At 37.9% G+C, this 12613-nt stretch overlaps 1 protein-coding gene across 1 annotated transcript; it reads left to right on the plus strand.

The window, feature by feature from the left end:
• Window positions 1–4535: 4535 nt before the first annotated feature.
• Window positions 4536–8550, plus strand: amh (anti-Mullerian hormone). The gene is given in 8 exon segments (XM_034216187.1): window positions 4536–4651; window positions 5342–5587; window positions 5672–5841; window positions 5959–6070; window positions 6232–6331; window positions 6420–6570; window positions 6572–6863; window positions 8144–8550. Coding segments are annotated over 8 exon segments (1578 nt in total). The 5' UTR covers window positions 4536–4551.
• Window positions 8551–12613: the final 4063 nt, after the last annotated feature.

The following is a 12613-nucleotide window of genomic DNA, read 5'->3' on the forward strand; positions in this document are numbered from 1 at the left end:
TTTGATTTATTGTGTACACAAAATAATGCAGTGTTAGATTGTTGTGGTTTTACATAGGGTCATCAACATTGAATATTTCTTAACCAGTAAGCAGGAACTTCCTGAAGTCTCTACTGGTGGCCTTCAAGACTTCAGAAAGTCCCTGCATCCAGTCAAGAAATAGTCCTGTTAATAACTCCATGTACAACTTTAATTCCTTGTTTCAGTCTTCAAAATAACGAGTTGAATAGTGAGATGTAGACTACTGGTAGACACATTTTGTAAACTATGGACAGAGCCAGGCTAGCTGTTTCAAACTGATTCCATATGCTAAATTATGCTAACTATCATCTGGCTAGACTGGCTCTATGCAACACACAGCTATTTTTTTAATCTTTTACACTTCTGTATTTTTTATTTGATTTAAACACAATAGAGTTTGTTGTTGTTTTTTAATGTAGCTGCTCAGCTCAGGTGTTTTTATGAAAAACAACATTCAACTCATCTGTGTCTTTTCTACATTCAGTTTAAATGAAGCTTTGCTATACAATCATGAAGGGTTAAAACACCTTTGGCGCGTTCACACCGGAGTACTTTTCCCACAATAGTTCATCAGAAGAACTCAGATATATTTGCGTTCACACCAAAAAGCCCCCTGAACTAAATTAGTTAATCAGAACCATTTTTACCCCCTATTCAGTCCCTGCTAGAGAGCAGGGACTTTCGTGGGAGAAAAAGGTTCCTCCTGATTAGCCCAGCGCATAAACGTAGAGAGACTAATTTATGGCAACACAAAAGAAAACATGGGAGCGGTGGAGATGAGGGGGTGTCGGCGTTCTGGCGATTTACTCGGAACTCCCAGCAGCTTCTACTGAAGCCAGTCCCCAACTCCGGGGACTTCGGGTGGCAGTCATAGGTGGCAGTATACGCCGTGAAGTTGTTTGCGGCCTGCCAGTAAACCCAAAGCAGAAGAAGAAGAAGAAGTGACGTCAGCGACTTCATTTGCCTGTAGTGTAGACGGGCCGATACGGCCCGTCTACACTACAGGCATCGAAAAATCTTGAAGCTGGGCGTGTCTGAAGCTTGGCGATTTTTTGCGAGCAACGCGACCAACAACCAATCACATGAATCTCCCGCCCCCGACATACAAAGCAATAACAATGTTAAAACGAAGTAAACTGGATATAAAATCCCCAAACAGGCGAAAACCTACCAGTTTCACCCACTGTCTCTGCCACCTCCCTCCATGCCTGGTTCCTCCGGTTTGTATCCCGGTAAATAGTTCTGGTCGGAAAGAACCGGGTGATTTGCTACCGTAATTTCTCGTTTTGAATATGAGGAAATGAACTGCGGTCTGGCTCTCCCAGCTTGCACGCGGTTTGATTGGCTAGCGCTTGTACTGGCGGGAATTGCAAAAACGGGATTTGATTGGCTGACGCCAGCTTCGAGCAAGCATCGAGCCTCAAAAGTTGAACATTGTTCAACTTTTGACGCCGATAGACGCTCGTGATGCTTGCAACGCCTTGCCATGCTACCCACAATGCAGTTCGGCGAAGTTTGGAAATATCCTACGTCACCCCATTCAAATGAATGGGCGAAGCGTTGAAAGCATTTTTTGACGCCTGTAGTGTAGACGGGCCGTAATCGACCCAAGCCAAGCCCCCAGGAAGTGCGCCGGAGTCTGATGAGAATATTCGTGCTGGTCAAACGGCGGTACTACACTTCCTTTAGGTTGCTGGGCCCGGAAACACTTTTTCCCATTGACTTACATGGGGAAAGAGTGGTCTGTAACTCGTTGGATAATTTTTTTTAAACTAAATAAACTACCCAGTATGAACGTTTGTATAGCCCTTATTAAAAACATTCGTTCCTCAAGTTGTAAAAATGTGCTAATAACGTTATTCTGAGAGATATTTCCCTCTGCATTATGAACGCGCATCTAACCCATGGGACCGCGCCGCCCGGCACGTTCAAGTTACGTGTTCAGTACTACATGAGTTTCTCTTTAGCCATGGATGCACAATAACAACGGACCATATCGCCTTACTGCCAGCCCACGGAACTGTAATAATGGATATATTGCACGCTGTAATTCATCATTTGTACAATATTATACTACATGGGCTGTATGATGTAAATCTTGTACCATAAATGTTGTATTAAATAAAGGTAATATTACCGACGTAGATTAACGTTCCTGTAGCTTCTTATTGCACTTGCAATTGTTTTAGTTACTTATGGGCTACTTAACATGAATAATCACAGTTACTATCCTTTTACTCCATCACATTTCAAAAAGAAATAGGCTATTGTTATTTTAACTCCACCACAGTAATCCATCATCAGCTTTACTTTTTAGATAAAGTTTTAACTCACAATTAATCATAACAGGCTTCAACATATACATTTTGATATATTACCAAGTGGTTTCATGTACAACCCACACAAGTATCATGCTAAATGAAGCTCTGTTGCTTGGATATCACTAGATCCTGATGTCACCGTAATATAAAAGTACATAACGATTGATGTGTAACTTAACATAATTTACTAGCTAGCCGCTAGCTGCTAACTGCCGCCTCGTTAATATAAATCCAGTAACATGCTGTCATGAACGCGCGGTGCTGTTACGTGTACGCAAATTCACGTGCTTAATGTGAACGAGCCTTTTGGGCGGCGTGGTTAAAGTTGCGCATGCTCTATAAGTGCACATACGGGTACTTCTCAGGCATGCCGGGTAATCTGTGACGTTTCGCTCTCTCAAAAGTTGGGCCATTTTGTCCATAGATATATATAAACATGTACATAAACATGTTTATATATATCTATGATTTTGTCATCATGCGCCATTGAGCAACTCTCATAGGAATGAATGAGGCCCCGCCTCCCACGCTGTATCCAGTTCTTATTTAGTGATGGGAATTCCGGCTCTTCTTGGTGAGCCGGATCTTTCGGCTCCCAAACGGCTCTTCAGTTTACCACATATTATACCTTTTAATTAAATCAAATGTAGCCCTGTTTTGACTAATGATTTATATGTGTACACATATATCACTTAAATTATTCAATACATCCTTTGTACTGAAGTATTCAAAAGTAAAAATTACATGTTTAATATAAATGATTTGCTGTGGCCAATTGTTTTCATTGCATTTACAGACCCGTGTAACTCTCTGATACCACCCAATGAATGCATTGACTTGCTTGTAGAACCACGCTACACAAAACAGATAGCAACACCTATAACAACTATTTAAAAAGGGGCTACTGTATCGACCTATATAAAGTATATAAATATAGTTGTTTTTTTCAAAATACCAAAAAGATCCTGCATTTTATTTTTAGCCATGCCTCATTTCGCTCTATTTGCTCTTTCCAGCGCTGTTTTTGCAGGGGGCTGATTCTGTGAGATGCAGCTGACCACGCCCCCCTGCAGGAGAGGGGAGCGTGCTTTGAGATCAGCTGCTAGGCTGCAGCGGGGAGAAGAGGGGGACAAAAAGAGATCTCCGTCCTCCGTTTTTTATTCTTATAGAAGTAAGAAGAGAAGTAATGGGGCAGAAACCCTCCTTTTTACGCAGCGGTCCAGACATAGACATCAAACGGCGACACATTCAGTTGCCAGTTACTTTGGCATTAGGGCAGGGATATCTAGATACTTTCCAAGGTTTGACATAATGAATTGTGCTACTTTTAAAGCAAGCAACGATGTTTTCAAATATGTAATCAAAAAGCTCCTCAAAAACGCTATCGAAGCAGTTCCTGCCGTTGTTACGTTAGTTCAAACAGTAACAACGGACTACTTTTCTTAGCGGATGCATGTCAATTTAAATCAATACATAAAACTATTTTTTAAATCAATAAAATCATTTTCTAAATCCATAAAAGCATTTCAATTAATATTGAGAGTCATGTCGTTACTTTGTTGAGAATGTGGCCATGTGTAATAAGCGGGATAATGTGGACATTGCATAATGTGCCTTCATGCCGATCTAGATCCCTCCGCAAAAACAAAACAAAAAACGTCTCGTTCGTGGGCGAGAGCCGGCTCCCGTCGTTCACTTAAAAGAAGAAAGAGCTCGTTCGCGACCGACACATCACTATTCTTATTATACATCCATGAATCCACCCCCAGGGATTCATTGCGGTGTGAACGCGATCTGCTTTAGTTCAGAACTAAAAGAGTTCTCATGAACTGAGTTCTCATGAACTATTGTGGGAAAAGAACTTGGTGTGAACGTTCCTCTTATCTCTTTTGTGTATAATATATAGGCTAGTTGGATATGCATTTCAGTTTACACACATTAAGCTCCAAACCAACAATATTGCCTTTTCTTTGTCTTTCATTCGCTCCCATTATCAGACTTCAACTTGCCTTTGTGAGGTGAAAGACGCATATTTCTGTGCAGCAAACAACTAAAAAAAGAATCCACCGTGATATGATCAAGGCCAAATATTTGACAGCACGTGACCACGTTAGTGAGAAGAGAAGGTGGGAGCATATACCTCCCGAGCTTGACACATTCATAACATCTGATAAAGATAGGTCTGACCAGACATGTTCAGACAGATAGAATGAAGATGTTTGTGGATGTGTTCTGTGTCGCAGCGCTGATGCTCTGCTGCTCCAGGCTCTCCCACGGACGGCCTCCGGCCCACAGCCCCTCACTCACAGGTCAGACTCTGCACAATGATGAGCGGTTTGTAATAATGAATGCAGTTCTGTGCAATGCCTTTATTTTTACGTTGTGGTGTTTATATCTGGTCAATAAGTGTGTTTTGGATTGTTTGCATGCCTTAAGTTCTCGTTTATTTTTCAGAATCAGAATTAGAAATACTCTTTTTAACCTCAGCGGGAAATTGAATTTATTAAAAGTTGCTCCATTTTAATGTGAAATTGCAATTAAAAGAAAACCAGACAATAGATTATGTAAAATAAAATACAATTCTATGTTTCAAAACAATTAATCTAAACGTAAAGAAGTACAAATGTGCATATTGTTCCATAATATATAACGACAATAAACATGTAAACATATGTTTAGCACAATATATGTTTAAGAATGTAATTGTATAACAGTCGCTCCATTTGAACATTTCAATAAAATAAAAACATTTATAAAAATGAGAGAAGTCCAAGTAACAATGTGCACATTTGTCCAAAATATAAAACAACTATTTATATATGTAAAAATATGAATAATACAATAGCAGTTTATTTATAATGGTAATGCTGAAAACCAGATAATTGCTCTAAATGTACATTTTAGTATGTAAACTTGATGTAAATATTGCACAGTTGAATAATCTCCAAGGATACATATTATTTTAGTTTGTAATGTTGTTGTATTTTTTCTTTATTCAGAGCACACCTTTCCAACAACAGCATCCACAGTCTCTCATCCCGCCCCTCACTATGCACCGTGCTTTGTGGATGACATATTTGCAGCGCTGCGTGAAAGTGTTGGTAACGATGATGAACTCACAAACTCCAGTGTGAATCAGTTTGGAGTCTGCACGGCATCTGAACGCTCATCAGTCTTACTGCAGCTTGCTAAGGAAACACAGAGAAACCATAGGGATGGATTGGAGGTTTTGCCTCCAACTGGAGGTATTATTGCTCTCTGAACGCAATCATTTGTCTGAATGTTGTTGTTTTTTTAATCTTTACAGCATGTCTTGATTTCTCCATCAGTGATTTTGGCAGAGGAAAATGAAAGAGGAGCGCTCTTGTTGACCTTTGACCTCCCACAGTCTCCATCGCTCAAGCCGAACCCCGTGCTGCTCCTGGTGTTTGAAAGTCCGCTCACAGGAGGAAACCTGGACGTCACTTTCTCCAGTCCGTCGCTGCATCCTAACACACAGGTACAGACAGGCCTTCTGTAAATATTGTCTGTTTTAAAACTGTCCTGATGTCCCTAAATCTTTTGTAGATGATCATGGTTGTCTTCTTCTTTCTTTTCTACTACTGTTCTCTTCTAGTCTGTGTGCATTTCAGAGAAAACACAGTACATAATGCTTACAGGAAAAGCATCAGAGGGTGGCGTTCACCACAGATGGAGGATGTCTATTGAAACAAAAAAGCCTGATATGAGTAAGAAGTAACATCAGTAAGACATGTCATTAAGATATGTCATGAGTAGGAAATGGTAGTAATAAGATAAGACATTAGCAAGATATGACCTGTGTAAGATATGACATTTGATATCATTTCTTTTTTCATGTGCCCTCGCCTCACATGTCCTCTCTTTACAGACCAAAGCCTACGAGACATTCTTATTGGTGGAAAATCAGGAAGTACCACCAGCATGACTCCACTTCTGCTTTTCTCTGGGGAAGGAGGAACAGAAACAAGGTTTTCTTGGCTTTCATGTTCCTCATTGACATGTTACTCAACCATTGCCAGAGAGATGCTCAGCAACATGTTTCACTCTGTTTCTCAGATATACCCACACTTCATCCCCGGCCTCCTCACAGACCCCTTTTCTCTGTGAGCTGAAGAGGTTCCTGAGTGACGTCTCGCCTCAGGACCCCCCTGAGTCCCCCGCCCTGCAGCTGGACTCCTTAGACTCCTTAGACTCCTTAGACTCCCTGCCCCCCCCTGCCGCTCGATCTGTCCTCCAGTGACACCCTGCTTGCTGAACTGATCAACTCCCCCTCCCCGACCATCTTCTCCTTCACCAGCCGGGGCTCCATGTTTCAGGTGCATCTTGGGGAGTTGGCCATGTCTCCTGCTCTGCTGCAGGATGTGAAGCAGAGGTTGCAGCAGACTGTGACGCAGGTGACGGAGGTCATAGAGACGGAGGGGGAGGTCGGCTGCAGAGCCACAAAGAGGCTGCGAAGGCTCACCGAACTCAGTGCGTTTCCAGAGAAGGAGCCTGCAGCAGGTGATGTGTTCAAGAAAACTCCTAAAGCAGATGTTCCCAAGCTTTGTTGTCAGAGCTACAGACCCTTCAGATGAACTCAAGTACCCCTAATCAAGCCTCCTGTCAGATTCAACAGTGTTAAGTTAAGGTGGATTTCATTTTACATTGAATAATATGATAGCAATACAGTATGTTTCCCATATATTTGGTCTATTAATGTTTGGTCGGTTAAGGTTTTCATTCAACAACTTAAGGTGGCAGATGGTGGATATTTGAATCATTAATGTATTACTTTAAGCTGACATGTTTTTGTTCATCCATTTCAGGTATTTATATATTACCCTTATGGTTAGCTAACTATTTCATCGAATCCACACCTTAAGTTTACTATTTCAACGTGCTGCTTTTTTAGTAACTAAATATACTCAGCCGTTGCTTTTATTTGCATATATCCATTGCTCTAGCTTTAAGACATTTCAACCACTATCTTAAGCTTACTACATCAACTTATTTTCAATGTATCCCTTGGTTTTAGTAATGCTTACTCAACTAGTTTTTATCAATCAATCAATCAATTTTTATTTATATAGCCCAATATCACAAATGTTACATTTGTCTCAGTGGTCTTCACAGTGTGTACAGAATATCAGTATGACAATACAATTTTATGGAATATTTGATTTGATTGGATTTATTTTGAATGTGTAAAACACTAATACAACATTTTTACATGAGAATTGTTATACAATACAAAACTAATCAGTGTCAAATTAATATACAAAAATATTACTGATTCTAAATTATGTATAAACAAATAATCTACTTAATTACACATCCGAAAAGGGGTGGGAAGAAGTTTACACTTATTTAATCGCACCCCTTCTCTTTTTTTTCAAGGATTTCATAGTTTTTATTTTTAAAGCATAATTGTTTTTAATTATTGTTCATGGAATATTGATATGCAATATTTGATATTTAGTTTCATAGCTCACTCAATATGTGGATCAAATGTATTTTTTTCAAATGAGTTGAGCTTCTTCAGTCTTGTCACATGCAAAATAACTAAAGCCCCTGGAAATCACAGTCCTTAACAATGTAGACATTTATTCAAGTACTGTTCTGTACTTTTTACTTACCTACATGTATCTGACAGCTTGGGTTACTTTGCACATTCATATACTAGAAAATAAATGAAATAAATAAATAAATCATCTAATAGATAAGAAGCACTATAATCAATAAAGATACCTGGCAGTGTGAAACTCACTTTGTAACTGGTGCTTGTGTTCCCTCTAGAACAGGAGCGAGCCAGTACCGTGCTTTCCTTCTGCTGAGGGCCCTGCAGATGGTGGCCCGTGGATACGAGATGCAGAGAAGCCTGCGATCCACCAGAGACAGCACTGGCAAGCAAGTGAACGCCACCACGTGCGGGCTGAAGAGCCTCACCGTGTCCCTGTTCAACGCATTCCTGGGTCCCAACACGGCTAGAATCAACAACTGCCAAGGCCTGTGCGTTTTCCCCCTGAGCGACCCCATCTACCACACCTTGCTGCTCATCTCCTACATCGAGAATGGGAACGTGAAGGAGCGGGCCCCCTGCTGTGTGCCCATAGCCTACGATGCCCTGGTTGTGATCAAAGTGAAACTAGAAGGGACTTACATCTGCCTCCAACCAAACATGTTGGCGACGAAGTGCGGATGTCGCTGAGTATGTTTTCATCTTGTAGTTTTATTACGACACAAAATATGTTTTGCATATTTAACTTGTAAAACTATTTTAAATATCACACGTTACTATCATTTATTTATTCCTACAGTATTAATACTCTGGTAGTCAGCAATGGACAGTACATTAGTACATGTATGTACTTTTCTTACATATAATTTTGAGGGAATTGTACTTATTTACAATTCTTGCTAATTTATACTTCTATTTTAGGATTAGGAGGCAAGTATATTGTGTGCTTTACTCCAACCTAAAAAATAGCTTCTCCTTCTACAATTACATCATTAAAATGGTGAACACGTTGATGCATCAATAATTATAATCCAATAATATAACATATTTCATTTTGAAATGGGCAATTGCAGCAGAATGAGTACTGTCCAGTTTTGGTGTTTTAAATATACTTGACTATTACTTTTGTAATTTTACTGTCAAATTACTATTTTTATTTCAATAAGGGTTTTGAGTTCTTTGTCCACCTCTGCTTTTAGTAAATGTGCGTGTTCATTCACAGAGGTCTCTTTATGCTATATGCTTTCACATACAGTATAAAGACAATGTATTATCTGCAGTATTTTCACACTCAGTTAAATATAAGTATCACCATATTTTTCTGTAAATATGTTTTATTACAATGTTTTTAAAGGCAAACTTTACAGACAATATAATACTTTGTTACACTGTGGCAGTAAATTACAGTTCTAAATCAGTGATGTGAAAAGGTCAATGTAATGTTTCCTGTCTGACAAATGAAATAAAAAATGGATTAGCATTCTGCATCTTTATTTTATTAAATGCAAGGTACTGTATAATGAACATGATTTGTGTTCTCAATTTGGAAACATGCTGTTGTGAAAGTTGATTACATTTATTTTTTCAAATCATACTTTAGGTTTGGGTTTCAGGATCGACTTGTTGCCAATCGGCTTTTTTCTTCTTCTTATCGCTCCGAGTTCTTCAGTTCCCCACCACTCCATGAAATTGTCCCATAGTGATATCTGCAGACAGGCAACAGGAAAAAACAGTCTGAGTTCACAAGTGATTCCTCAAATACACACAATATACCACCACATGAAAGCAGAACATATCTTTATAAATTCACTTCAGTTTTGTTCAGTTTTTTTTATACTTGTACCCTTTCAAAATGTCACGTATATAGTGATGCAATGAAGTGCAGTCATACTTGCAATGCAGTGAGACCGATACTTACCAATAGTAAGTGTGTATCGCTAATGCATTGAACTTATTGGCCTAGCAGCATTGTTATAATTTGTATTATACACTTTTATCCAAAGCGATTTACAAACACTTCAACACTGTATGCATGTCTACATTTCTAAATGATGGGCCTAAGAAGTGTAGAAATGTTGTATGTGAGGGACTACGGATGGAAATTAGCTCAAAGCTAAAATCCGGCATGTTTACGTTTTAAAGCATTATTTGTTTTAAATGTTCATCAATATGTATCGTCCCTCTTCAAATAAATGATTAAATGAAAATAAATGAAGTAAATGCTTTAGGGTCTCTTTTTATTTCCATATTTTGACAATCTTTTCTTTAAACTTCTGTAAGCTTGATGATAAAAAGGTAATAGCTTAGTGCTGACTATTGACTGTACGGATCACATTCACATCATGCAAACGGGATAACATCAAGAAGTCTCATCGTTCAGTATAAAGTACCTTTAAACTGCACAGAGATTCAGTATAAACAAGGCCTCTATTGATTTATACCACTGAGTAGATAAGAAATATAAATAACATCACAAAAATCTTACCCTTTAAATCACTCAACATAGAAACCAATAGGTTTGGGTAATCTTTGCTAAAGAGAAATACCTGAAATATTGAACCATCCTGCAGACTTCCAACAAAAGACCTTATTCCTGTCTCCTCAACAAAAGAATCCATTGCATCTAGAAAAAAATATATATATAAAACACAAAAAAATCCTGCTGAATGTAACAGAGGAGAAAGAGTTTGTTGTGTAAAAAATATTAAAATAATACACTGTAACAATAATACATATATGTCGTATAGAGAAGTATCCATGCAAGTTGCATACTGTATTACTGCATAAAGACGAAACAAACAGTAGCGTAACAAGTACTTAGATCCTTTACTTTATTCAATAAGGTTAGAGTGCAAAAACTATCAAAAAAGTATCCGGTTAATAGCTCTTTTCATGGTGTTGTAGAACATTATAATTCAGTTTTTAACACAAACAAATACATATTGTTTTAATGTTACAGTTTGCCAATGTTGAGCCAAATCTAGATACTTTTTAAAATACTGGGTAGATTGTACAGTGCATTGTATTATGTAAGTATATGATGTGTTTTTATATGTACAAAATAGCTAAAAGCTATGAGTGTTACATAAATGTAGTGGAGTAAAAAGTCCAATATTTGCCTCCAAAATATAGTAAATCAGATGTATATGAAACATCGAATAAAAACACTAGTAAAGTAAAGAACAAGTATGTCAAAATAGTAACTGAGTAAATGTACTTTATCACAGTCCACCACTGAAAACAAACATATTTTTAACATATAAAACGTTGTGTATCATGACTCACCGTGCAGTTCGCTGACTCCTGAGCTCACCAGCAGAACAACCAGAGCCAGCACTAGGCAGCGATTCATGGTAAAACCTTTCCATGGGTTAGGAACATCACTCAAATGTTCGATGGACAAAATACGGTCATAACCCGACACTGTGGACAAACACGAACAAGTCAGAGGCTTGTTGCAATACAATTCACAATGTATTTATTTTATTTTAAATTATGGATATTTGTCTTACTTATGATGTTTCAGACACTCCAACTCTCCCTCCTTAATTCCTGTACTCCTATATTAATAGCTGGTCACAACATTAAAGTAAGTAAAGATAAGAAATTTAGTTTTTGACATGCATAAGGACAATTGAAAGTATATGCGCCTGTATTGCTGTGTGCACAGTCTTAAAAATGGTCTCATAGGCTTAAATAAGCCAGCTTTAAATAGTCACTTGGCTAATCACGATAATGATATTAAATGAGTTAGGTTATATATGAGCATCTTGATACATTAAGAAACGTACCTGATTTGAGCCTTCAGTTGTGTCTCAGTATTGAAGTGAAGGAGGTTGTTTTGACAATGTTTTCAGTTCTGTAGGCACCAGAGACGGCGTTAAACACAACCTGCACCATGCACCATGCTCCTTTGCTCCTTGATTGACAGGCACAGATGACAGTTGTTGAAAAAAGGAAAATGACATTTACAGAGACTGTTTATACTTACCAGGCTATGGGTGGACAAGTTTAAAGAGCATTAAACAGCATTAGCCTATTATACTAATTAATTGCATTTAGTTAGATGCCTAATGGTATACAAATAATAAAACTATTGCTCTTTTGGGAACATCCAAAATAAGGCTTCTCTTTTGTACCTTATAAGTCTGTTTAGTACCAGTAAGTGACAGGTGGAAGTACTTTTACTCATGTTCTACACTGTATTGAGTTGCAAATGTGAAGTACTAACATTTACCTGTTTCCATTGTGTGTACTATACTCAATTAGATTTCAAAGGGTAATTTTGTATTTTTATATAGCTCAAATTAGCTCCACTCCAATAAGCTCCACAATACTTAAATGCTGCATATGGATAAATAGGTTATCCAAATCAACCTCACTAAACACAACAGTTTAATAACAGTTTTGTTACCTATAAAATACAAATATGTTTACAATTTTGCCTACAATTAGGTAAAGGAGTCAGGCAGATTATACAAAAAAAGTATACATTATTATTTAGGCCTACTAGAGATTTCCTCTTACAAGTTAACTATTTTTTTGGTTTAATAGTTATGTATATTTAAGACTCAAATTAATAGAATGACTTGTTTCACATGTACTATACGTAAAATATATGATCAATAGGTGTACCAGGAAATTTAAGATTAAATGCACACAATTTTATCAGAAAAACCCCCCAATGTTGACATAATGATTAGTTTTACACAATGTATGTTAAACTAATAAATGTGCTTAGTTTTACGAGTTA

This window comes from Gymnodraco acuticeps, unplaced genomic scaffold (assembly GCF_902827175.1).
Source record: "Gymnodraco acuticeps unplaced genomic scaffold, fGymAcu1.1, whole genome shotgun sequence".
Taxonomy (NCBI): Eukaryota; Metazoa; Chordata; class Actinopteri; order Perciformes; family Bathydraconidae; genus Gymnodraco; species Gymnodraco acuticeps.